Source organism: Odocoileus virginianus, chromosome 5, assembly GCF_023699985.2.
Source record: "Odocoileus virginianus isolate 20LAN1187 ecotype Illinois chromosome 5, Ovbor_1.2, whole genome shotgun sequence".
Taxonomy (NCBI): Eukaryota; Metazoa; Chordata; class Mammalia; order Artiodactyla; family Cervidae; genus Odocoileus; species Odocoileus virginianus.
The window spans coordinates 72,048,341-72,074,013 of NC_069678.1; the positions used below are offsets into that span (position 1 = coordinate 72,048,341).

Here is a 25,673-nt window from a genome sequence, read left to right on the forward strand (position 1 = left end):
AAAGGACAAGTTTTTAGATATGGATAGTGACATATATGCTCATGTATAACTGTAAATATAGAAGATTTCATGCAAAGAAATATTTTTGTCAAGATAATCTACATGTTAAATCTAAAGATCTCTGGACGTAGATTTACACTATACAGAGACAGTGTTTATCAATTCTGTGAAAAACTATTTCCAGTAATTAAAAGTGCTAAGCCCATTTATAGATAAACAGTAATTCTGAATCATTTGCCAATAATGAAGTTATAATCACAACTATATGAATTTCTAGTATGTTTATGACATTATCAAATATCATGGGAGTTACAGAGATCTTGTTTATACTTGTATTAATTTATATTTATAGGCATAAGTAAAATTGCTTCTTTAGGAAATAGCCTCAATTATGTTTCCAGCAATTGTTTTGGTTCTAATCTTAAAATGTCTAGTTTAGGAATCATAATGTAGGGCATTAACTCATTTGTTATTTTACTTGGATGACCAGATACACAAGATTCAGTGTTATTAGAAATTTTTCAGGTTAAAAGTGATATTCAAGAATTTTTTGTGAGCTCATTTCTTTTCTGCCTTAGTGACAGAATTGTGCATCCCTAACATGCTAAATTTACATAACTATTGTAAAGCATTTTCAAAACTTAAATGTCTTTCAATTTTAAATAAAATTGATGGTCTGTCACAATAAAAAGAAAAGACATTGCCTCAAATGGTCAAAAAAGCTGAAAATGTTGAAGTTTTATTACTTAGTATACTTGAAAAATAAAGTAATACCAGTTTTGAAATATGAAAGCTCTGTAACCCTCTGCTTATAATACTATTTCCCTTAAACATCTAATTTTGTTGATGGCACTAGTGATAAAGACTCTGCTTGCCAAGGATATACAATGGGAAAAAGACAACCTCTTTAACAAGTGGTGCTGGGAAAACTGGTCAACCACTTGTAAAAGAATGAAACTAGAACACTCTGTAACACTATACACAAAAATAAACTCAAAATGGATTAAAGATCTAAATGTAAGACCAGAAACTATAAAACTCCTAGAGGAGAACATAGGCAAAACACTCTCCCACATAAATCACAGCAGGATCCTCTATGACCCACCTCCCAGAATATTGGAAATAAAACCAAAAATAAACAAATGGGACCTAATGAAACTTAAAAGCTTTTGCACAACAAAGGAAACTATAAGCAAGGTGAAAAGACAGCCCTCAGATTGGGAGAAAATAATAGCAAACGAAGCAACAGACAAAGGATTAATCTCAAAAATATACAAGCAACTCCTCCAGCTCAACTCCAGAAAAATAAATGACCCAATCAAAAAATGGGCCAAAGAATAAACAGACATTTCTCCAAAGAAGACATAAAAGATGGCTAACAAACACATGAAAAGATGCTCAGCATCACTCATTATCAGAGAAATGCAAATCAAAACCACAATGAGATACCATTACATGCCAGTCAGGATGGCTGCTATCCAAAAGTCTACAAGCAATAAATGCTGGAGAGGGTGTGGAGAAAAGGGAACCCTCTTACACTGTTGGTGGGAATGCAAATTAGTACAGCCACTATGGAAAACAGTGTGGAGATTTCTTTAAAAAGCTGGAAATAGAACTGCCATATGACCCAGCAATCCCACTTCTGGGCATACACACCAAGGAAACCAGATCTGAAAGAGACACGTGCACCCCAATGTTCATCACAGCACTGTTTATAATAGCCAGGACATCGAAGCAACCTAGATGCCCATCAGCAGATGAATGGATGAGGAAGCTGTGGTACATATACACCATGGAATATTACTCAGCCATTAAAAAGAATTCATTTGAATCAGTTCTAATGAGATGGATGAAACTGGAGCCCATTATACAGAGTGAAGTAAGCCAGAAAGATAAAGACCATTACAGTATACTAACACATATATATGGAATTTAGAAAGATGGTAACGATAACCCTATATGCAAACCAGAAAAAGAGACTCAGATGTATAGAACAGACTTGTGGACTCTGGGAGAAGGCGAGGGTGGGATGTTTCAAGAGAACAGCATCGAAACATGTATATTATCTAGGGTGAAACAGATCACCAGCCCAGGTTGGGTGCATGAGACAAGTGCTCGGGCCTCGTGCACTAGGAAGACCCAGAGGTATGGGATGGAGAGGGAGGTGGGAGGGGGGATTGGGATGGGGAACACATGTAAATCCATGGCTGATTCATGTCAGTGTATGACAAAAACCACTACAATATTGTAAAGTAATTAGCCTCCAACTAATAAAAATAAATGGGAAAAAAATAAATAAATAAATGTAACCAATACTCTTTAAAAAATTAAAAAAATAAGTTAATTTTTTATATGGTGTGAAATAGGGGTTCTTCAGTCTTACTCGTTTGCCTGTGTCTTAACGGTTGTCTCAGTTTGATTTGTTAAAAAAGCTAACCTTCCTCCGCTGAGTTGCTTTTATGCCTTTGTCAGAGATTAAATTGTATTATCTCTCTTGTTGAGGGAGAATTGGCCATATATATAAGGGCTTATATATGGAATTTCAGTTAGATTCCATTTTCTCTGTGTGTGCCTTTTTATATTTTTGCCTGTGCCACGTGGTTTGTAGGATCTTAGCTCCCCAATCAGAGGTTGAACTTGCTCCTTCAGCAGTGAAAGCACGGAGTCCTAACTACTGGACCTCCAGGAAATTCCCTGTATGTGTGTCTTTATGCCAGTACCACATTGTCTTGATTACTGTAGCTTTGTAGTAAATTTTGAAAGTTGAAAGTGTGAATCCTCAAACTTTATTCTTTTTCAAGATTATTTTGGTTATACAGGGTTCTTTGCATTTCTATGTGAGTTTTAGAGTCAGCCTGTCAATTTTTTGCAAAATAAGCTGAAATTTTGATGCTGATTGAGTTGAATCTGTAGACTAATTTGGGGAATATTGCCCTTTTAACAATATTAAATTTCAATCCATGAACATGGACTGTCTTTACGTTTATTTAATTCTTTAGTTTCTTTCCATAATGTTCTGTAGGTTTCAGTGTATAAATCTTCAGTGTACTTCTTAAGTATTTTATTTCTTTTTGATGTTATTGTAAATGGAATTGTTTTTTTAATTTTAAGATTGTTCGTTAGTGTATAGAAATACAATTGAATTTTAGATATTGATGTTTTATTCTGCAGCTTGCTGAACTCAGTTATTGGTTCTAATGGTTTCTTTTTTCATAAATTCCTTAGAATTTTCTACCTACAAGATCATGTAATGGGTGAATAGAAATAGTTTTACTTCATCCTTTTCAATCTGAATGAATGCCTTTGATTTCTCATCTTGCCTAATTGCCCTGGCTCGAATCTCTAGTACAATGTTGAATGAAAGCAGGTGAACAGGCATCCTTGTTTCTGATTTTAGAGGAAAACATTCAGCCTTTCAGAGTTAAGTATGATGTTAATTGTAGGATTTTTGTAGATGCCTTTCATCAGGTTGAAGAAATTCCGTTTTATTTGTTGATTTTTTTTCTGTTACTGTTATGACAAGGTGATGGATTTTGTGAATATTTTTTGTGCATTTATTGAAATGATTTTTTTTATCTTTATTCTATGACTGTTCACAACATTGTATTGATTTACTATTGTATGCTGAACCAACCTTGTGTGCATACTTGGTCTACAATCCTTTTTATGATTCAGTTTGCTAGTTTATTATTAAGGATTTTTGTGTTTATATTCCTAGGATCATTGGGCTGTAGTTTTATTTTTCTTGGGATGTCTTTGTCCATTTTATATATGTTATTTAATTTTCACATATTTTTGGATTTCCTTCTGCTGTTGATTTTTAAGTTCATTCCATTGTGGTCAGAGAACATATGTTGTATGATTTTAATCCCTCCAAATAGACTGAGACTTGTTTTATAGCCTAACATGTACTCTATCCTGGAGCATGTTTCATGTGGACTTGAAAAGAATGTATATCCTGCAGCTGTTATGGAGTGAAGGATTCTGTAAATGTCTTTTAGCTATACTTGGTTTGTAGCACTAATTTTTTTGTTGACCTCTATCTAGTTCTAGCTATTATTGAAAGTGAAAGTCTCCAACTCTCTTGTTGAATTGTATATTTCTCTTTAGTTCGGTCACTTTTTACTTCCTGTGCTTTGGGTCTCTGTCATGAGATGCATATTTGTTTAGAACTGTTATGGCCATCCTTCCTTATCTTTAGTAATAAATTTTCACATAACTTCTATTTTTTCCCGATATTCGTGTAATCACTTCTGCTGTCTTTTGGTTTCTGTTTTCATAGTGTGTCTTTTTCCATTCTTTTATCTTCCTGTTTTTATTGACCTTTGTTACTGTCATTGTGAAGTGTCCTTCTTTGTCTCTAGTAATATACTTCTTATCTTAACATCTGTAGGCATACCTTGGTGATACTGTGGTTTTAGTTCCACACCACTGAAGTAAAGCAAATACCGCAATAGAGTGAGTCACATGAACTTTTTGGTTTCCTAGTACCTAAAAAAGATGTTTATATTATACTGTCATCAGTAAATATGCAGTAGCATTATGTGCAATACTTTGGCCACTTGATGTGTAGAACCAACTCATTGAAAAAAGATCCTGATGCTGGGAAAGATTGAAGGCAAAATGTGAAGGGGGCAGCAGGGGATGAGATGGTTAGAGAGTATCACTAACTCAATGGACATGAATTTGAGCAAACTCAAGGATAGTGGAGGACAGAGGAGCCTGGCATGCTGAATATAATCCATGGGGTTGCAAAGAGTCAGACACAACTTAGCAACTAAACAAGAAAAACAGCATTAGGTCTAAAAAAATGTACCTACCTCAGTTTTACAATACTGCATTGCTCGAAAACTCTATCATCTGAGCCTTCAGTAAGTCATAATATATATTTTTTGCCTCCCTGTGAATAACTGCCTACTGATGAGGGTGGTGGTTATTGAAGGTAGGGGTAGCTGTGGCATTTTCTTAAAATAAGAACAGTGAAGTTTGCTGCATCAGTTTTGACACTGTGTTTCATGAATGGATTCTCTGTAACATACAGTGCTGATTGATAGCATTTTATTAGAAGAACTTCTTACAAAATTGGAATCAATCTTCTCAAACCTGCCACTGCTTTTTTATCAAAGTTTATTAATATTCTGACTCTTGACATCTCAACAATCTTCACAGGATCTTTACCAGGAGCAGATTTCATCAAGAAACTATTCTCTTTGCTCATCCATTAGAAGTAACTCATCATCTGTTCAGCTTTTATCCTGAGATTTCAACAACTTAGTCACATCTTCAACTCAGCTTCTAATTCTAGTTTCTCTTGCTGTTTCCACCACATCTGCAGTGACTTCCTCCACGGAAGTCTTCAACCTCTCAAAGTCATCCATGAGGGTTGAAGTCAACTTCTTCCTAACTTGTGTTAGTGTTGGTATTTTGGCCTCTTCCCATGAATTATGAATGTTCTTAATGGCATGTAGAATGGTGACTCCTTCCCAAATGATTTTTAATTTCTTTTGCCCAGATCTATCAGAGGAATCACTATCTATGGCACTAAAGCCTTACAAGAGGTATTTCTTAAATAATAAGACTTGAAAGGTAAGATTACTCCTTGATCCATGGGCTGCAGAATGGAAAGTATATCCATAGGCATGAAAACAACATTAATCTCACTGTACATCTCCATCAGAGCTTTTTGGTAATCAAGTGCATTGTCAGTGAGCAGTAGTATTTTGAAAGGAATTTTCTCCTGAGTAGTAGGTCTCAGCAGTGGGTTTTAAATATTCAGTAAACCATGTTGTTAACAGGTTTGCTCTCATCTAGGCTTTGTTGTTCCACTTGTAGAGCACAGGCAGAGTAGATTTAGCATAATTCTTAAGGGCCCTATGATCTTTGGAATCACAAATGAGAATTGGCTGCTACTTCAAATCACCAGCTTCATTAGTCCCTCATGAGCAAGTCAGCTCTTTTCTTTTTTTTTTTCTTTTTTTTGGTGGTGGAAGAGAGGTATAGTTGCTTGTTTAATTAACCATTATTTTTTTCTCCTTTTTTTCTTTTATTTTTTCAACATTTTAATTTAAATTATGAAAATATGATAACATGTTTACAGGAGACTTGGAAAATACAGAACAAGGTTACATATAGTTCCACTATATATTACAATTATCTTTTTAAATAGATTAATTTTTAGTAGATTTTTAGTTGGAATTTCAGTATCAAACTCTCAAAAATTAATAGACTATACAGAGAAGTAGAATGATATAGTAGACCTGAAAAGCGCTCTGAACCAATTCAACATAATTAAGATTTATACAGTTTTCACACAACAGTAGGATACAAATTCTATTCAAGGTTACTTTCCGGATGCATGAGACAAGTGCTCAGGGCTGGTGCACTGGGAAGACCCAGAGGGATGGGATGGGGAAGAAGGCGGGAGAGGTGATCGGGATGGGGAACACATGTAAATCCATGGCTGATTCATGTCAATGTATGGCAAAACCACTATAATACTGTAAATTAGCCTCCAACTAATTAAAAAAAGTGAAACATAAATGCCTTAAAAAAAAAGGTTACTTTCCATTTACAGTTATTACAAAATATTGGCTATATTCCCTGTGTTGTGCAGTACACCTTTGAGTCAGTCTTAGACTCGTAGTTTGTACCTCACTCTCCTCACCCTTATATTCTCTGTCCCCTACACTGGTAACCACTAGTTTGTTCTCTATGTCTGTGAGTCACTTTGTCTTTTGAAGCTCTAATGCCAAGCATTGATTTCTCCTCTATAGTAGTGCAAGCCCTGGATGTCATCTTCTTCCAATATGAGGCTATTTTGTCTGCACTGAAAATTTGTTGTTAGTGTAGCCACCTTCTTTAATTACCTTAGTTAGATATTCTGGATAGCTTGTTGTAGCTTCCACATCACCACTTGCTACTTCACCTTTCAATTTTGTATTATGTATGGCTTCTTTCCTTCAACCCCATGAAGCAACCTCTGCTAGCCTCAAACTTCTGCAGCTTTCTCATCTCTCTCAGCCTTTGTAGAACTGAATAGAGTTAGGGCCTTGCTCTAATTTAGGCTTTGGCTTACGGGAATGTTGTGGCCAGCCTGATCTTCTACCTGGACCTCTGAAACTTTCTCCCTGTCAGCAATAAGGCTGTTTGGCTTTCTTGGCATTTGTGTGTTCACTGGAGTAACACTTTTAATTTTCTTCAACAACTTTTCCTTTGCATTCACAACTTGGCTAACAGTTTGGTACAAGACACCTATCTTTCAGCCTGACTTAGCTTTCAACTTGCCTTCCTCACTCAGCTTAATCATTTCTAACTTTGGATTTAAAGTGAGAGATGTGCTACTCACTCTTCCTTTCACTTGAACATGCGGAGGCAATTGCAGGGCTCTTGGCTTAATTTTAATATTCTTACGTCTCAGGGACAAGGTAGCTTGAGTGGGAGTGGGAGAGAGGAGTGGGAGAGAAGCCAGAGATAACCAGTTGGTCAAGCAGTCAGAACACATACATTTATTGTTTGCTGTTCTAAACAGGCACAGTTCATAGTTCCTTAAAGCAATTACAATAGTAATATCAAAGATAACTGATCACAGATCACCATAACAAATGTAACAATAATGAAAAAGTTTGAAATATTGGTGAGAATTGCCAAAATGTAACAGGTGGCGCTAGTGGTAAAGAACCTGCCTGCCAATACAGGAGACATAAGAGACACTGGTTCGATCCCTGAGTTGGGAAGATCCCTGGAGGAGGAAATGGCAACCCACTCCAGTATCTTTGCCTGGAAAATCCCATGGACAGAGGAGCCTGGCAGGCTACAGTCCATGGGGTCGCACTGAGTCAGTCACGACTGAAGCAATAGCATGAGCAAAACAGAGATATAATTGAGCAAATGCTCTTGGGAAAACAGTGCTGATACACTTGCTATATGCAGGGTGGCCACAAACCTTCAATTTGTAAAAAGCGCGATGTCTGCCAAGCACAGCAAAGCAAAGCAGTGTAAACAAGGCGTGCCTGGGTTCTGTTTGATGCTGATAGAGCCGCTGCAGCCTCTTTGCGTGTACATACCTTTTTACATCCTTTTGTTTCAACCTCTTTGTGTCTTTAAATGTAAAGCGTATCTGTTGTGGACAGCATGCAGTTCAGTCCACTTTTAAAAATCCATTCTGCAAATCTCTGCCTTTTGGTTAGAGCCTTTAGTCCATATTCATTTAATATATTACTGGTAATTATAACTTAATATAATTATTTGATAAAACAAGGTTTACAACTGCCACTTTGCTATTTGTCTTCTGTTTTATGCCCTTTTGAGCCTCTAATCCTCCATTGCCACCCTGTTTGGCATTAAGTAGATATTTTCCGGTATGCTGTTTTAATTCCCTTGTTTTTTCTTTCACTGTCTAATTTTTAAACTTATTTTATTAGTGGTTGCCCCATAGATTACATTTAACATCTTAATCTATAACAGTGTGATTTGGGTTAATACCAACTTAATTTCAGTAGCTTACAAAACATTCCTGCAATATAACTCTGTTCTCTCACCCCTCCTTTGTGCTGTTATTATCATATAGGTCACATCTGTAGTTATTATAAGCCCATTAACACAGTTTTGCAATTATTGCTTTGTGCATCTATCTTTTGAATCAAGATAGAACAAACGGAGAAGGCAATGGCACTCCACTCCAGTACTCTTGCCTGGAGAATCCCATGGACAGAGGAGCCTGGTAGGCTTATAGTCCATGAGGTCGCTAAGAGTCAGACATGACTGAGCAACTTCACTTTCACTTTTCACTTTCATGCATTGGAGAAGGAAATGGCAACCCACTCCAGTATTCTTGCCTGGAGAATCCCAGGGACAGAGGAGCCTGTTGGGCTGCCGTCTATGGGGTCGCACAGAGTCGGACACGACTGACGCGACTTAGCAGCAGCAGCAGGAGAAGAAAGGCTCCATTAATACTGTCTTTAATGAGAGGATGATGATGGGCCATGGAGGTGATGAAAATAAAGTTAATTCCACATTTGTGAATTTTTAAGAAAAAAATCCATAAAGAAAAGGCTTTTACTGGAAAAATATTTATTAAAATGTCAGTGTGATTAATTTTTAAATGGTGAAATTAATAATGGGTTTTATTTTTTGCTATTCATATTCTGTATTTTCGGCAATGAATATATATTACTTGTTTAGTAATTTAAGACAAAAGCATAAAGATATTTACAAACCAAATTGTTACCAAGTGGAATGGGGTTCTTCAGTAGAACATATACCCTTTTTTTTTTTAACCACTACAGGTGAATCCCTACCTCTCTAATTTATTAGATTCTTCAAAAATCTGTATTTTAATATATATCATACTAAATTATTTTACTTCTAAAATAATTCCAGGCTTACAAAAATGTTGTAAGAATAGCACAAAACTATTTTGCAACGTTTCTGTAAATCTTTATAAATAGCCATAATAAATCTGAAATTCTTATATAAACTTTGTTCAAGTTCTTAAAATATTAACATTTTATCACATTCTCTTTATTATTCTTTCTTTCTGTATGTGTAAATACCCATGTATGTATAATGTACATGTGTATATCAAAGTATTAATATATGTGTGTTTTGTTGTTTTTTTCTGAAATGTTTGAGAATAAAGACATGATACACCTTTACCCTTAAATACTTCAGTGTGTATCCTACAAGTGGATATTCTCTTCTGTAACCACAGTATATTTTCAAAATCAAGATATTAACACTGATCAGGTACTAATGTCCTCTGAAGCCAAGAAGTAAAAACAAATAAAAATTCCTATCTCACAACCTAATCCAGGATCCCATGTTGTATCTCCCCAGTCTGCCTCAGTCGTTAATGACATTGACCTTTTTGAAGAATACAGGCTAGTTATTCTTTAGATTGTTCCTCATTTTGGGTTTCCTTGTGCCTAGAGTCAGGGGATGCATACTTGGCAGGACTGTCACAGAAATGCTGCTGTGCTCTTTACAGTGCGTCCTTTCGGGAGGCGGCACAATGTCTGTGTCGTTACTGCTGATGTTAAAGGTCTTCCTCCACCCTCACCCCAGGAAGCGCTTTGCTTTGGGTGGGTTTTGTTGGAGAATTGGTTTGTAAACAATAGGTATTTACTACTCACAGTTCTTGAGGCTGGGAGTCTGAGATAGGATCCCAGCCAGCATGGTTGAGTCCTAGTGTGGCCCTCCTCTGGGTCCCAGCTGCTGTCTTATGGTGTGAAGAGCAGGGAGGGGACACAGGCTCTTCTGTGACTCTCACAAGGGCAGTAATCCCATTTGGAAGCTCTGAGTGTTCACGGCTGCCAGGTATATCGGATATTTCATACATGGTTTGATCTGTTAACTTCCTGTGGCAATTAATGGTGGATATTCCATAGTAATGACATATTCCCATCATCCAACTGAATTCTGTTTTTACATACCTTAATCCTACTTTGATCTTAGGTTCATAAATTGAAGCATTTAACAAGTGTACAATTTTAATGCTATCTTAAACTCTTTATACATTTGGTCCTTCCCAACTCCTTTAAGTAAAATTGGTTTATTTACAGAATTTATGAATTACAAGTATTTCTTAACAATGTTGTGCTTTAAAAACTGAATTATCCTCAAATATCATAACTCTAAATTTACTTCATCCACCACCCCTCACTCTTCACCTCCAATTTATATCATCCTCTACTCCATTTTTAATTTTTATCAACCTTCCTGGTTTTTGTCTTGTTTTCACCCTAATTTAGCCATGAACCTGAAAAAAATTTGTGTGAATTATTTTCCATTTAAAAATATGTTTTAAATACCTGCTTTGTGCTAGGCACTAGGTTTTAGAGATATAGAAGTTGTCAGAAACAGGGTCTTTGTCCTTATGGCTCACTTGTTTTAATGGGGACAAACACAGAATAAATCACAAATATTATAAATGTAAAATTGTATCTGTGAGTTATGTTATAAAGGAGAAGTTCAGCATGATAAGGTTATAAAATAATTAATGGTGTTTGGCGATGTTTAGAAGTTCTTTAAAGGCTTTTCTCTGAAAGAGTTTAGGGTATGTAAGAGTTAAGTCGATTGAAGAGGGCAGAAAGATGAGTTCAGGAACAGAAGCATCCCTATGGAGAAGGACAGATATAGATGGGTTTGAGAGAAATATAGGGGGTCTGATCATTTAGTCTTAGTGGTGGAGATGGGAGACTAGGGTTTTAAGAATGTGATCCTGATTTCTGTCTGTGCTGCCAAATGAATGTGGTACCTACCGTTCGCTGAGAGGAAAGAAGGGAACACAGCTCTGAGGTTTGAGGAACTCCAGTGTTTGTGGCTCGGAAGGGGAGGATCTACAAGAACAGGAGACAGAAGGAACAGCAGACCCCAGAGGAAAGGAGCGAAACGGGCTATCCTGGGAGGTTAGGGGAGTGAATCCAGCATACCAAGAAGAGGAAGCGTGCAGGTCAGACATTCCTGGAAAGTAAGATAAGGACTGAAACATGTCCATTGGATCGAATGATACAGCATTCAGTGTGGTGACCTTAACAACTGCCACCTTGGGAGAGCAGGAACTCTGGAATCTCTATTGGTGTAATACCAGGAGCGAGTCAGTGTGAGGAAATGGAGATAGCAGGTATAGATAATAACTCTTAAGGAGAATTTATCCCCTTGGTGAAAAAAGGGAAAGAAGAAATAGGATGGCTGCAGGTAAAGGTAGATTAGGTACTATAGTGAGATAGAGTTCATTCTTGAAGACTGAAATGAGTTCACTTTCTGAGGGAGTAAGGATTCCACATTGATAAAAGCTGAGACTATTTCAGGTAGTCTTGGTATAAGATGTGATTATGAGAAAGAAATGTGGAATCCACACTCTTGGCATTAAATGGCTACCATTAAGTGTCTACTTTGTGTGAAACTGAAAAAATTTTAAGTAGTCACTAATTTGTTTGTTTCTTTAAACTGTAATCCCTTTTTGTCAGAAGAATGATGAAAATGGAAACTGCTCAGGGGAAGGAATTGAATTCCCTACGACAAATTTATATGAACTGGAAAGCCGCGTTTTGACAGATCACTGGTCCATACCTTACAAGCGGGAAGAGTCACTAGGCAAATGCCTGTTGGCATCTACCTACCTAGCAAGACTTGGTAAGTTCATACCTCAAGACACAGGAGGAGACTTCTTTTTTGATGGGAGGCCTGGCTTTAATCTTAGCTCCTGTCATTGCCCATCTCTGATTGTGTACTCTCTTAGTCTTTCTTAGTGAAAGCGTTAGTAGCTCAATCAAGTTGGACTCTTTACAATTGGACTGTAGCCCGCCAAGTTGCTTTGTCCATGGGATTCTCCAGGCACGAATACTGGAGTGGGTTGCCATTTCTTTCTCCAGAGTTCTTCCCGATCCAGGGATCAAACCTAGGTCTCTCACATTGCAGGCAGATTCTTTACCATCTGAGCCACCAGGGAACCCCTGTGAAATCAAAGTGTTGTATGAAATCAGCTGCTTTCTTCTAGTTTCAATAGAGTGTAAGATTCATTAAATATATTTGAAAATTCATATTATGGAAATTGAAATTAACATATTCTAAAGAGGAGAAAGTGCTGTTTATTTAGCAAACATATTATGCTTATTAAGTGCTTGGCACTGTCTTAAGTGCTTTGTGGTTGTTGTTCAGTCACCCAGTCATGTCCGACTCTTTGCAACCCCATGGACTGCAGCACGCCAGGCTTCCCTGTCTCTCACCATCTCCTGAAGTTTGCCCACTTTCATGTCCATTGCATTGGTGATGCCATCCTCTCATCCTCTGATGCCCTCTTCTCCTTCTGCCCTCAATCATTCCAAGCATCAGAGTCTTTTCCAATGAGTTGGCCTTTCAGATGACCAAAACACTGGAGCTTCAGCATCAGTCCTTCCAACAAGTATTCAGGGTTGACTTCCCTTAAGATTGACTGTTTGATTTCCTTGCTGTCCAAGGGACCTTCAGGAGTTTTCTCCAGCACCACAGTTCAAAGACATCAACTCTTTTGTGTTCTGCCTTCTTTACAGTCCAGCTGTCACAACCGTTCATGACCACTGGAAGACCATAGCCTTGACTATATGGACCTTTGCTGGCAGAGTAATGTCTCTGCATTTCAACACACTGTCTAGGTTTGCCATAGTTTTCCTGCCAAGAAGCAATTGTCTTCTGATTTCATGGCTGCAGTCACTATCCACAGTGATTTTAGAGCCCAAGAGAAGTAAATCTGTCACACTTCCACCTTTAAATTATATTATTAAATAAAATATCACTAGGTTGGAGAATGTGTATCATCATAAGGAGGCTTCTGTACTATGAATATATTATATATTAAAGAGAAAATGGGCTTCCCTGGTGTCTCAGATGGTAAAGAATCTGCCTGCAATGCAGGAGACCTGGGTTTGATCTCTGAGTCAGGAAGATTCCCTGGAGAAGGAAAGGGCTCCCACTCCAGTATTCTTGCCTGGAGAATTCCATGGACCGAGGAGCCTGGTGAGCTACAATCCATAGAGTCGCAAAGAGTTGGACTCAAGTGAGCAACTGACACTTTCACTAAAGAGAAAATGATTTGTTTTTCATATTGAATTCAGTTATAAGTAGAATTGGGTTATTTTGTGAGTTTTTTTTTTTCCTCATTAAAAGTGCATACTTTACTATCATGATTAAGTAAGAGGCACATCAAAAGGAAATATTTTGGCTAGCTTCCATGGTGTGTTTATGACTGGCTTCTCAGCAGCAGCATTTATTGAGTGCCTGAGAGAATGCAGGTACTATGCTAAGTAGGGGGCCTGAAAAAAGAAAATGTATGCAGCAGTCTCCCCACTGATAAGCAAAATCTGTTACTGAGGTTTTTTTAAGTGTATTCTGAAGGATAATTTTACAGTGGATTCATTCACTCACTTACCGAGTATTTATCACGATGCCAGGCACAGTTCTGTGCGTTTTACTGCGCAGAGTTCAGTTTGTTTTAGGGAAAAGAGTGATCTTGGCATTTGTTGAAAATAGTTGTGTTTTTAGTAGAGATGTTTAGGAAAACAATAATGGCTAATAAGTAGCTGCTGTTGCTGTTTTAATAGCTATTTTGTCAGATCATTGGCAGTTACTCTGACATGGAAATGTAAGTCCAACCATTTCAATTCTAATTAGTGTTTATTATACTATTAGTAAATATATATTAATAATATAAACATATTCTTCTATTAATAAATAATTTAATGCTGTAACTATTTCTCAGTCTGTTCCTTTATCAGAATGTATGTCTTCTGCTTTTAATAATCCCTTAAGAATCAAGGTTTCTATGATAAGTAGTTCCATATGTATGAATTTGGAATGATATATGTGATTTCTACAACTACCTAAAATCTCAATAAAGCATATTGTTTCATTTATTTTACTAAGGTCTTTCCGAGTCTGATGAGAATTGTAAAAGATTTATGGATAGGTGTATGCCTGAAGCATTTAAAAAGGTAAGAAAAATGTGCTGGGCTGATTTTTTTTTTTTTTTTTTTTGATGAGGGTGAAGCTGAACAGGCTTTTTGTTTCAGTTTTAGTTTTTCATATATGAGCCCAGTTTATGAATCCTGTTCTACTAAGGAAGGCTCTACTATGAAAAAAATAGCTCTGAATTTGGGGCTCAGAAATGATTTGTTTCTTCTATATTTATTCTTTACACATTTCTTCATTTAATATTGCTTTTACTTTCTTCTGTTTAACTGCTAAAGAATAGGTTAAGGCTCATACTAGGAAATTAGACATCTTACTAAACTATGGATTGTGGCACTTAGATAATATTTATTTATGAAAATATAGGTTGTTTTGTACTCACTATTCTACTGAGACAGAAGTGGATGTTTAAATAAACTACAGGAAGTTTAACTGGATTGAATATTGTATCTGGCAAAACAACATGCAGACAGCAACATCTCTTTTGGACCTGGACTGATGTGCTCACCCCCATTCTGGTCACATCTCCTATAAAGCAGTTTTTCTTAATAGTGAGAATAGAAGATCATAGGACTTGAGTTTCTGAAAGCGGTCTAACTCGGCATGGCTGCCTCTGCAGGACCTGAGTCCTGAATCCCAGCAAGAGCAGAGACGATGTCACAGACACTGTTGTTTTTCCCAGCATATAGCCAGTGCCAAGAACAGAGAAAGAGCTCAGTAAATCTTTGTTGAATGAATAAATGAGTCTCCTGCTGTCTCAGTAGTTCTGGGTTTTGACATCCATTTTTGTCTCAAATGCAAGTAAGTTACTACAACTACAGATGGATGAAGTTTGTGTTTATCATAAAACCCAGTAAAATAAAATCATAAAACCCAGTTCATTTGCAAACTATTATTCCTGTCTGCATTTTGACACAATCTCCATTGATTCGAGGCTTAAGGAAGAACAAAACTAATTTTAGGATCGAAAACAGTTTCATCTTTGTAAAAAGGGAGAAATCTTTTAAAATTGTCATTTGGGCCAGGATTGTATGGAATCAGGATTTCTCTTCATTTTGGATGAATTCATCTCCCATTTTGTAGTTTTGTGGTTGTAACTTTTTAAAGAATTTTGTTAAGAATTATAGTACCTGTTAAAAATAGCAGCACTTTTATAATGTAACACACTGTGATACAACACATTGGTCATAGGAGACACTCTCTCCCAACAACACAAGAGATGACCACCCTACACATGGACATCACCACATGGTCAGTACCAGAATCAGATGGATTATATTCTTTGCAACTAAAGATGGAGAGACTCTATACAGTCAGCAAAAACAAGACCGGGAGCTGACTGTGGCTCAGATCATAAACTCCTTATTCAAAATTTGGGCTTAAATTGAAGACAGTAGGGAAAACCACTAGACCATTCAGTTATGACCTAAGTCAAATCCCTTATGATTATGCGGTAGAGGCGACAGATAGATTCAGGGATTGAATCTGGTAGACAGAGTGCCTGAAGAACTTTGAATGGAGGTTTGCAACATTGGACAGGAGGCAGCGACCAAAATCATCCCCAAGAAAAAGAAATGCAAGAAGGCAAAGTGGTTGTCTGAGATGGCCTTACAGATAGCTAAGAAAAGAAGAGAAGCAAAAGGCAAAGGAGAAAGGGAAAGATATACCCATATGAAAACAGAGTTCCAGAGAATAGCAAGGAGAGATAGGAAGGCCTTTTTAAACGAACAATGCGAAGAAATAAAGGAAGACAATAAAATGGTAAAGTGTAGAGATCTCTTCAGGAAAATTGGAGATATCAAATGAACATTTTATGCCAAGATGTGCACAATAAAGGACAGAAGTGGCAAGGACCTGACAGAAGTGGAAGAGCTTAAAAAGGTGGCAAGAATAACAGACCTATACAAAAAAAGTCTCAATGACCCAGATAACCACAATGTTGTTACCCAATTACTCACCTAGAGCCAAGACATCTTGGAATGCAAAGTCAAGTCATATTAGGAAGCATTACAACAAACAAAACTAGCAGAGGTGATGGAAGTCTAGTTGCGCTATTTCAAATCCTAAAAGATTGTGCTGTTAAAGTGCTACACTCAGTATGCCAGCAAATTTGCAAAACTCAAAACAGTGGCTATAGAACTGGAAAAGGTCAGTTTTCATTCCAATCCCAAAGAAAGACAATGACAAAGAATGTTCCAACTGCCATATAGTTGCACTCGTTTCATATGCTAGGACGGTAATGCTCAAAATCCCTCAAACTAGGCTTCAGCAATATATAAACTGAGTACTTCCAGATTTACAAACTGTGTTTAGAAAAGGCAGAGAAACCAGAGATCAAAGTGCTAACATCCGTTGGACCATAGACAAATCAAGGGAATTACAGAAAAACATCCATTGCTGCTTCATTGACTATGTTAAAGCCTTTGACTGTGTGGATCACAACAAACTATGGAAAACTTTAAAGAGATGGAAATACCAGACTATGTTACCTGACTCCTGAGAAACCTCTATGCAGATCAAGAAGCAACAGTTAGAACCAGACTGGTTCAAAATTGGGAAAAGAGTGCATCAAGTCTTTATATTGTCACTCTGCTTATTTATATGCAGAGTGACATGTGAAATGCTGGGCTGAATGAATCCAAGATTGCTGGGAGAAATATCAACAACCTCAGATATGCAGGTGATACCATTCTAAAGGTAGAAAATTAAAGGGAACTAAAGAGCTTCTTGATGAGGGTGATAGAGAAAAGTGAAAAAGCTGGTTTAAAACTCAAAAAAACTAATTTTCAAAAAGCTAAGATCATGGCATCCAGTCCCATCACTTCATGGCAAATAGATGGGGAAAAATGGAACCAGTGGCAGATTTCATTTTCTTGGGCTCCAAAATCACTGTGGATGGTGACTGCAGCCACTAAATTAAAAGACACTTGCTCCTTGGAAGAAAAGCTATGACAAACCTAGACAGTGTACTAATAAGCACAGGTATTACTTTGCTGACAAAGGTCCATATAATCAAAGCTGTGGTTTTTCCAGTAATCATGTATGGGCGTGATAATTGGACCATAAAGAAAACTGAACCCCAAAGAATTGATGCTTTCGAATTGTGGTGCTGGAAAAGACTCTTGAAGAGTCCCTTGGATAGCACAGAGATCAAACCAGTCAATTCTAAAGGAAATCAACCCTGAATATTCATTAGAAGGACTGATGGCTGAAGCTGCAATACTTTGGCCACCTGATGCAAGGAGCTGATTCATTGGGAAAGACCCTGATGCTAGAAAAGATTGAGAAGAGAAGGAGGCAACAGAGAATGAGATGGTTAGATAGCGTCACCAACTCAGTGGACTTGAATTTGAACAAATCGAGGGAGATGGTGAAGAACAGGGAAGCCTTGCATGTGGGGTCCATGGAATCCCGAAGAGTTGGACCTGACTTAGTGACTGAACAGCAGCAACACCAGCAAACTGTTTGTAATAGTGTAACAAATGGTCAAGTGGTTGTTGGGAGTTTTTTTTCTATAAAACTCTGAGCACAAAAGTACCTTGCATTGTGTTCATTGTCATTCGATTATTAGAATTTAGAGCTATTAAAAAGATTTCTCTCAGCCAGAAGAGCTACAGAATTCTATGTTTCTTTAGACTTGTGTTTCCTGATATGATAACTCTCCCTGCCCTCTTCCCTGGGCTTTTCTTATAAGCTGCCTGTTTTTTAACAACAGGAAAAAAGAGAATTAAGAGTGTAAATAATAAGCAGTTGTGTGAATAAGGTGCAAAAAAGGAGTTTTGTTGTAATTTCTAGTTTCTTCACCTTTCATCTTCAGGCTAGCCTAGATTCTAGTGTATTCAGGCAAGTAAAAGCATGTAAATCTGGTCATGGTGCATAGTGATGTTTAAACCTTGTGTACCTTTTCCCCACAGGGTGCTACTTGTCCTGCCCACCTTAATCTGGAAGGTACATAGGACTCCCATTTTCAACGTAAAAACTGAACAAATGAGATGGCAACAGAGGGAGTGGTGCTTAGCCCACATAAATTTTATTTTGTTACATGTGCTTAGTCGCTCAGTCCTGTCCAACTCTTTGCAACCCCATGGACTGTAGCCTACCATGCTCCTCTGTCTGTGGGGATTTTTGTTGTTACATGGAGCTTCTTAAATCTTAATCTCTGCTTTATTTTGCTTTATTATATAAGTTTTAAGTATAGGAAGGATAGATAGGCAGGCAAAAGAATTCTGGCAAAAAATACTAACTCATTGGCTTATATAAAATCAGTCTTATGGTTATTGTTCATTTGAGCAAGTGGTGCAGCTAGTTGCTATATAGAAAGTCTGAAGCTGAGGTTTTCTTTTACTGCTAAAGAAGTTTGGATTATTTCAGGATCTTAACCCTCTTGTTAAGTGGTTCTCAGTGTGGCCAAGGTGAAATTTTTATACCACAATATTTTCCCTCTCAATGGAAATCTTACAAAAACATGAAACCACTGTACCGATTTGCTAGTGTTTTATTAAGTGGAATCCTTTGACTTCTCATTCCCTGTTCTGGTGGTTATTCCTGAGTTAGACTTCCCCAAGGACTTAGATCAAAGTTTGGGGAACTCCAAAGATGAAGATTTTAGATTCTTGTATGCCTTTTCCTTCCTTCCTTTTTTTTTTTAAATCTGAGATACTGATTATAAGATGTACCATTATGTTATACTCTGTGTTTTATATTTCAGAAAAATAACTGCAAAGTAAGCAGTGTTATAATGCCGTATCACTTAGAGCTATTTTTTATTTACTTAAACTTTAAAAAAAATTGAATATTAACTTTTATGCACACCAGAAAAGAAAACACAGTCAAAATAAATTGGCAAGGTATTCCTAAAAATTTTTTTCCCACTCAGAGCCCTGCTGCCATCTGGTCAACAGGTGGGAAGATCCGTTTCTGTTTCTGAGATATAGATAATATGAAGAGAATGTGCATGTTCAAATCACAAAATCCAGCATCCATTTCTTAGATTCCAGGAATGTTGATTAATAGTGACAGCCAAAATGTACTCATCATAAAACCTTGCTAATACTTTTTACATTCATTATACCTTTTGATATTAATATTTGTAACACATCTTTGTTAAGTGGGTGGGAGTTATGCCTGTTATGAGACAGGAGAACTGAGTTTTTGAGAACTCAGGTAAATTTGTCCAAGGCCATGCAGCTAGAAAATAGTAGTACCAGAAGTGAGCTCAGGTTCTTTCTTACTCTTCACCATTTCACCTCCCCTAGTGAAAATGAAAGGTAGAGAAACAATAAACATTCTCTTTTAACAAACTGTTTTAATATAAGGGAATTAAAGTTCAAAAAATAAAGCTAAATGTTGACCGAAATAAATCAACGAGTAAATGGACTGCAGCTATGGGTCTGTTAAAGCAAGTCATATTATGATAATCGCTTGATTATTGTAAAGATTACACTCATAACTGCAGACATTTTCTTTCTTTCCGAATAAGACTGTAAACTGCCCTTTTTGTTTTTATAGCTCCTGACATCAAGTGCTGTTCACAAGTGGGGTACTGAAATTCATGAAGGGATCTACAACATGTTGATGCTATTAATAGAACTGGTTGCAGAGAGAATAAAACAAGATCCAATTCCCACCGGTCTGTTGGCTGTGCTTACAATGGTACAGTATGTCTAAAATGAAGTCCTTTGCATTTTGGTTTTGTTTAAAATACCTACTACCTTCTGACTAGTAATTAGTAATGAGTCATAATGATATTATCATTAAAGACATTCTTATATTTTTAAAGCAGAGCAGCCATTCTATGCTTTCAGTTTTAAAGAAATATATTAAATAGAATGAATAAAATGATTAAATTGCTTAATGATTAATTAGAATGATTAAATAGCTTTCCCTTTTGTCTCTCTTATTATTCACATCACAAATACTGTCATGTAGGGTACTGATGTAGTTTGGTTTCCAGGCTTTCCTCTGATTAGTAACTAGCTGCAAGAGCAAGCGGGGCTCATATGTTCCCTCCTGCCTTTTTTTGCTGGGGCTGTCTCATGCAGCATCCGAGATCTTAGTTCCCCAATCAGGTGTGCAACCCATGCCCCTTGTACTGGGAGCATGGAGTCTTAACCACTGGGCTGCTGGGAAGTCCCTGCCTCCTAACTTCTGTCTTCACTGCTTTGTTGCCCATCTCTACTGGTGGCGACCCTAGGACATTTGCAGTGTTGGCTTCACCTTGCCTTGGATCAGACCTCTGGTCCTAATCCCTCCATCTCTTTCCCCGTAGCAAACATTGAACAAAGCAGGAGAGTAGTACTTTGGCCATTTGCTCCTCAGCACTTGCTAAGGAGTATGTTTTGTTGAGATACTTGAAAGATTCCATTAATGAGGAAGTCCAAGGTGATATTTTTATCTTCTTTTCTAATGCTAATATGTGTTGCTATAGAAATAGATAATAATAATGTTTCTCTGTTCTGTTTGAATCTAGGCTTTCAATCCTGATAATGAATACCATTTTAAAAACAGAATGAAAGTGTCTCAAAGGAATTGGGCAGAAGTATTTGGAGAGGGAAATATGTTTGCTATTTCACCTGTATCTACTTTCCAAAAGGTAAACATAGTTTTGTTTCATAGTTTTATAAATAAATGTATTGAAAAAGATTTTGTCTGCTACAAAAATGACAGTTTGCATGGAAAGATTAAAACAGCCCATGAAAAATGGCAAATACTCCATGTAGCTCATAAAATAGCTCAATATTTCAACAGTTTTTTCAGCTATTGCATATTTTTCCATAACTGTTAATTAACTTCATGAGGAACTTTATAGATTTGAAATGTTTGGTGAAATAAGAAATGACTGCATGACATGAAAAGTGCCCTATTTATTGAATTACCAGAACCCCTGTTTAATCGGTGTCCCAGTTTCTTAGAACCATTTGAGAAGCTAGAGCATTTGAAATTATTTGAAATGACTAGTAATTGCTAGAAAAAATAGTAATTAATCTCATGTATAATTTTCTTCTAAACTCCACAAGCTTTAAAGCTTTTTTTTTTCAAGCACAGGCCAATATCTTCATTTTATATTTAAAGATCTACAACGTGCCAGTAACATACCCACAAAGCGTACATAATTCAAACAGTTTGTTGATCAAACACTGTTTTTGTTTTGGAGAAATATTTGAAAGAAGTCAACGTAGTAGATAGGAAACTTGTCCATTGCTTTAGTAGAAGCAGAGATTTAGTTCAGTGATCGTTTGTTGAACATCTGCTGTGTGTCTGGCATTATTCTAGGTTTTGGAGATATAAATAAATAGTTCTTGCATAGATAGTTCTTGCCCTTAGTATAAAGAGTAATAAGACATGGTTTCTAACTTACAGCATAGTGGAGGAAATAGGAAAGAAAAAAAATCACAGTGTAACAAACAGCAGGTGCAATTGTAATAATAATGTGCTGCTGCTTCTGCTAAGTCACTTCAGTCGTGTCCGACTCTGTGCGACCCCATAGACTGCAACCCACCAGGCTCCCCCGTCCCTGGGATTCTCCAGGCAAGAACACTGGAGTGGGCTGCCATTTCCTTCTCCAGTGCATGAACGTGAAAAGTGAAAGTGAAGTCACTTAGTTGTGTCCAACTCTTCGCAACCCAATGGACTGCAGCCTACCAGGCTCCTCCGTCCATGGGATTCTCCATGCAAGAGTGCTGGAGTGGGCTGCCAACTGCCTTCTCCGATAATGTGCTCTTCATGGGACATAGGGAAAGGAGCTGCCACCTTGGAGGGTCAGGCGGTACTCCAGGGAGGAGGTGAGAGCTGAGTGGAAGGGGTGGTGGGTATATCCTGTGGAATTTAACCACAGCAGCTCTGTGAGTAGGTATTATTTTTACCCCCATTTTGTAGATGAGAAATTTGAGGCACACAGAGATTAAGTACTTGTCCAAACTAACAAGCCCAGTATAGCAGGGACCTATGCGAGCTAGCACCATAGTCTGCATTCTTTATATAGCCTTGTCTCTCAAGATATTAAAATCTCATCTTCAGTATTGTCGTGACTGTTAAATGACAGATGTATACAAAAACACTGAACACAGTGGGTCACTTTAGTAAGTACTCAGCTACTCAGCAAGTGTTCTTTCTCTCCCCTGCCCAGTTTACATATGCAGCAACAGACACCCAGAAACGTTCAGTCTCTGATTTCCTCTCATTACCATGAAAGGAATTCTCTCCTACAAAGGCCCTATATACCCTCTCCTCTCCTGTTGCCTTCTCAAGCATTTTACACCTTAGCATTTCTATTCTTTCTTTGGTATGCTCAGTTTTTTCTCTTTATCGATTACTCCCATTGTGTATTACATGGTCTACTATTTTCCCGTCTTTAAAAATTCTGCCTTTGATACTGCATCCATCTCTAGCTTCAGCATTGTACTCTGTCCCTCTTCACAACCAACCAGACTCAAGTTTCCATGTCCTTCCCTCTGTTATTCTTTTAGTGCTTACTCTGACATTTTAATTTACAAACTAAACAGAGCATACATTTCATCACTATCTTTACCCTGAGCAGTACATGTAAACCTTGGTATGTTCCGTGTGCTCATTCCTCACCTAACTCATCCTTTTGTCTTTATTATGCATTGTCTTAGTCCTCTCCTATCTCATTTTATTCCCCTCAAATAGGTACCATCAACCTTATTTTATGCAGTGCTTTGACTCAGCCCTGTTTACATGCTATCTCTTTGTGTACCATTTTGCCTGTATTTTAAGCCTTCCATTGGGATAATTTTTCTTCTTCCTGGACTACATGCTGTAAATTGTCCTCTCATTAGCGGTCCATTGGTGGCTGAGTCTTTGTTTTTGATGGCCTGACTTTGATTTTATTTTCTATTAGTTGAAGAACATTTTCTGTGGGTTTTAAATTCTAGATTGATATGTTTTGTGTCAGAATATCACAGATATCATTTCAGTGTCTTCTGGCTTTGAGTATTGGTTTTGATTGTTTTTTTTAAGAAGTCTTCTTTTCATGGCTATTTTTTAAGATCTGTTTCTTTTAGATATTTGGCAGTTTGACTCTCACTGCAGTTAACTGAGATATTCTTTTTTGTATATTTTGCCTCAGATGCATTGAATTTCCAAAACTAAGGATGTATATCTTGTATCAATTCTGGAAAATTCTCAGCCATTTCCTTTTAAAATACTGCCTTTCCCCCAATAGTCTCTTCTTCTAGAACTGTGGCTACATGTTTGACCTTCTCATTCTGTCCTTATGTCCCTTAACCTCTTTCATGTATTTTGTTTGTTTGTTTTCCTGTGCAGTGTTTGAGATGACATTTTTCAGATCTGTGGTCCAGTTCGACTCTGCTTGTTTCTAATTATCTCATATTTTCAGTCTCCTCCTTGTTTAATGCTTAACTTATATGCTATGTCTGATATCTAAAAACTGATCTGATTGTACCAACTTTTACTCACTTTGTTTATGTGTGTGTAGAAAAAAATATTTATACTTGTTTCTTTATTTTTCTATGAACTTATGTTTCTTAGAATTTAGGAACATTTTTTGAGGCTTGAGTTGCAAGTTCTTTCCTCCAAAAAGGATTTACTTCTTCTGGGTGCCTGGGAATACTATGAGTTGGGACCACTTTAGAATATTCAGCTTAAGGTTTTCAGACCATAAAGTCAATTTGAATTAGAACAGCAAAGCCATGTGAGGGCAATTAGATGTTTATAAATTCCTGGGGGATTTTTTCTCCTCACCATCCAGTAGCAGAGTCAAGCTGGCAGTCTTCCTTGTTTCCATTCCACAGGTAAGTCTGTTTCAGTTCACCTTAAGTTCAGGCTGTAGCGCTTTGGGTTCTTGCTTTATATGGCAACCTCTTCTTAGTCTCTGAGCCCCATGTTGGCATATGTCCTGCTTCTGAGCCACCATAAGGCTATGAAAATGGAAGCTAGAGATCGCCTCAGTTTCTTAGATGCCTGCAGTATGAAAGCTGGCCTCACGGTTTCTTTACTTCACAGGATTTCTACTTTCTCTCTCTCTTTTTTTTTTTTTGTTACACTTCTAAGGACGTTTTGCCAACTCAGTTTTACGTATTTAAAAGATTTTTAAAAAAATTTTTTTTTAAGCTGTGGTGGATCTTTGTTGCTGTGAGCAGGCTTTCTCTAGTTGTAGCGAGTGGGGACTACTCTCCAGTTGCGGCGTGGTGACTCCTGTGGCGCACAGGTTCTAGGCGTGCAGGCTTCAGCAGTTGGACACGGGAGCTCAGTACTTGCAGCTCTCAGCCTCTAGAGCACTGGCTCAGTAGCTGTGGTGCATGGGCTTAGTTGCTCCGCAGCATGTGGTATATTCCTAGACCAGGGATTGAACCAGAGTCCAGGGATTGGACCGGAGTCCCTTGCATTGCAAGGGAGATTCTTAACTATTGGACCACCAGGGAAGCCCTTCAGTATTTTATGTTAGTTGTTTTCAGTTGGAGAGATGTTTGGGACAACTAGACTGAAGTCTCCATTAGGTCTTCAAGGCACTCCGTTCCTCCCCTTTTGCCACCAGTTCACTGACGCTGCTGTCGTTAAGGCACTGTGCTTCTAGACCCAGAGGAACTACCTCTTGACCCAGTCAGCATCAGTGGCCACAGTTTCTTCCTCCTGGAAACTTCCTTCCTACAGTCTCTGGCTCTCTGCCTGCCCCCTCAGCTACCTCTCCTTGCTTCACTCATCCAGAGCCTTCTTCTCTTCGTTCACCACACTCTCTGTAAGAAGTAGCTTCCATTCCTACAGATCTAAATGTCATCTTTGTGCCGATGGCCCTCCGCTTTATATCTCTGTGGCCCAGACCACTTGCCTGAGCACAACAGACTTGAAGAGCCAGCTGCCTCCACTTGGTTACCACAGAGACATCTCAAACGGTGCCTGAAGCAGAACTTCATTATGTTTCCCCAGTCTTCATTCTCTACCCTTTCAATAAGTGGCATTACCATCTACCTAGATGCCCAAGCTGAAAACAGGAATCAGCCATGATTCGTATTCATATCCAAACCATAAACAGGTCCTTTGATTTAATCTCACATAGATCTTCAGTTGATGTCTCTCTGTTTCTTCTGCCACCATCCCATCCAAACACCATCATGTCCTGCCTAATTACTACACTAGTCTTCCCTCTTTTATCTCTGCTTTTCACTCTCTCATTCATCCTTTCCTTTCCATTCTCCACATAATTGTAAGAGTCCCCTTAAAACATAAATGTATCATTTTCTTGCTTTAAACAC

General features: G+C 37.7%; 1 protein-coding gene across 5 annotated transcripts in view; it reads left to right on the forward strand.

The window, feature by feature from the left end:
* Positions 1-25,673, forward strand: part of USP24 (ubiquitin specific peptidase 24) — a 137,696-nt gene that overhangs the window by 15,246 nt on the left and 96,777 nt on the right. For 4 of the 5 annotated variants that reach the window (XM_070468116.1, XM_070468118.1, XM_070468119.1 and 1 more), the window contains exons 2-5: positions 11,967-12,132; positions 14,398-14,465; positions 19,951-20,094; positions 20,912-21,034. In XM_070468116.1, coding sequence (XP_070324217.1) covers positions 11,967-12,132; positions 14,398-14,465; positions 19,951-20,094; positions 20,912-21,034 — 501 coding nt within the window. The remainder of the gene's footprint in view (positions 1-11,966; positions 12,133-14,397; positions 14,466-19,950; positions 20,095-20,911; positions 21,035-25,673) is intronic. The other variant, XM_070468117.1, reaches the window with a different exon arrangement.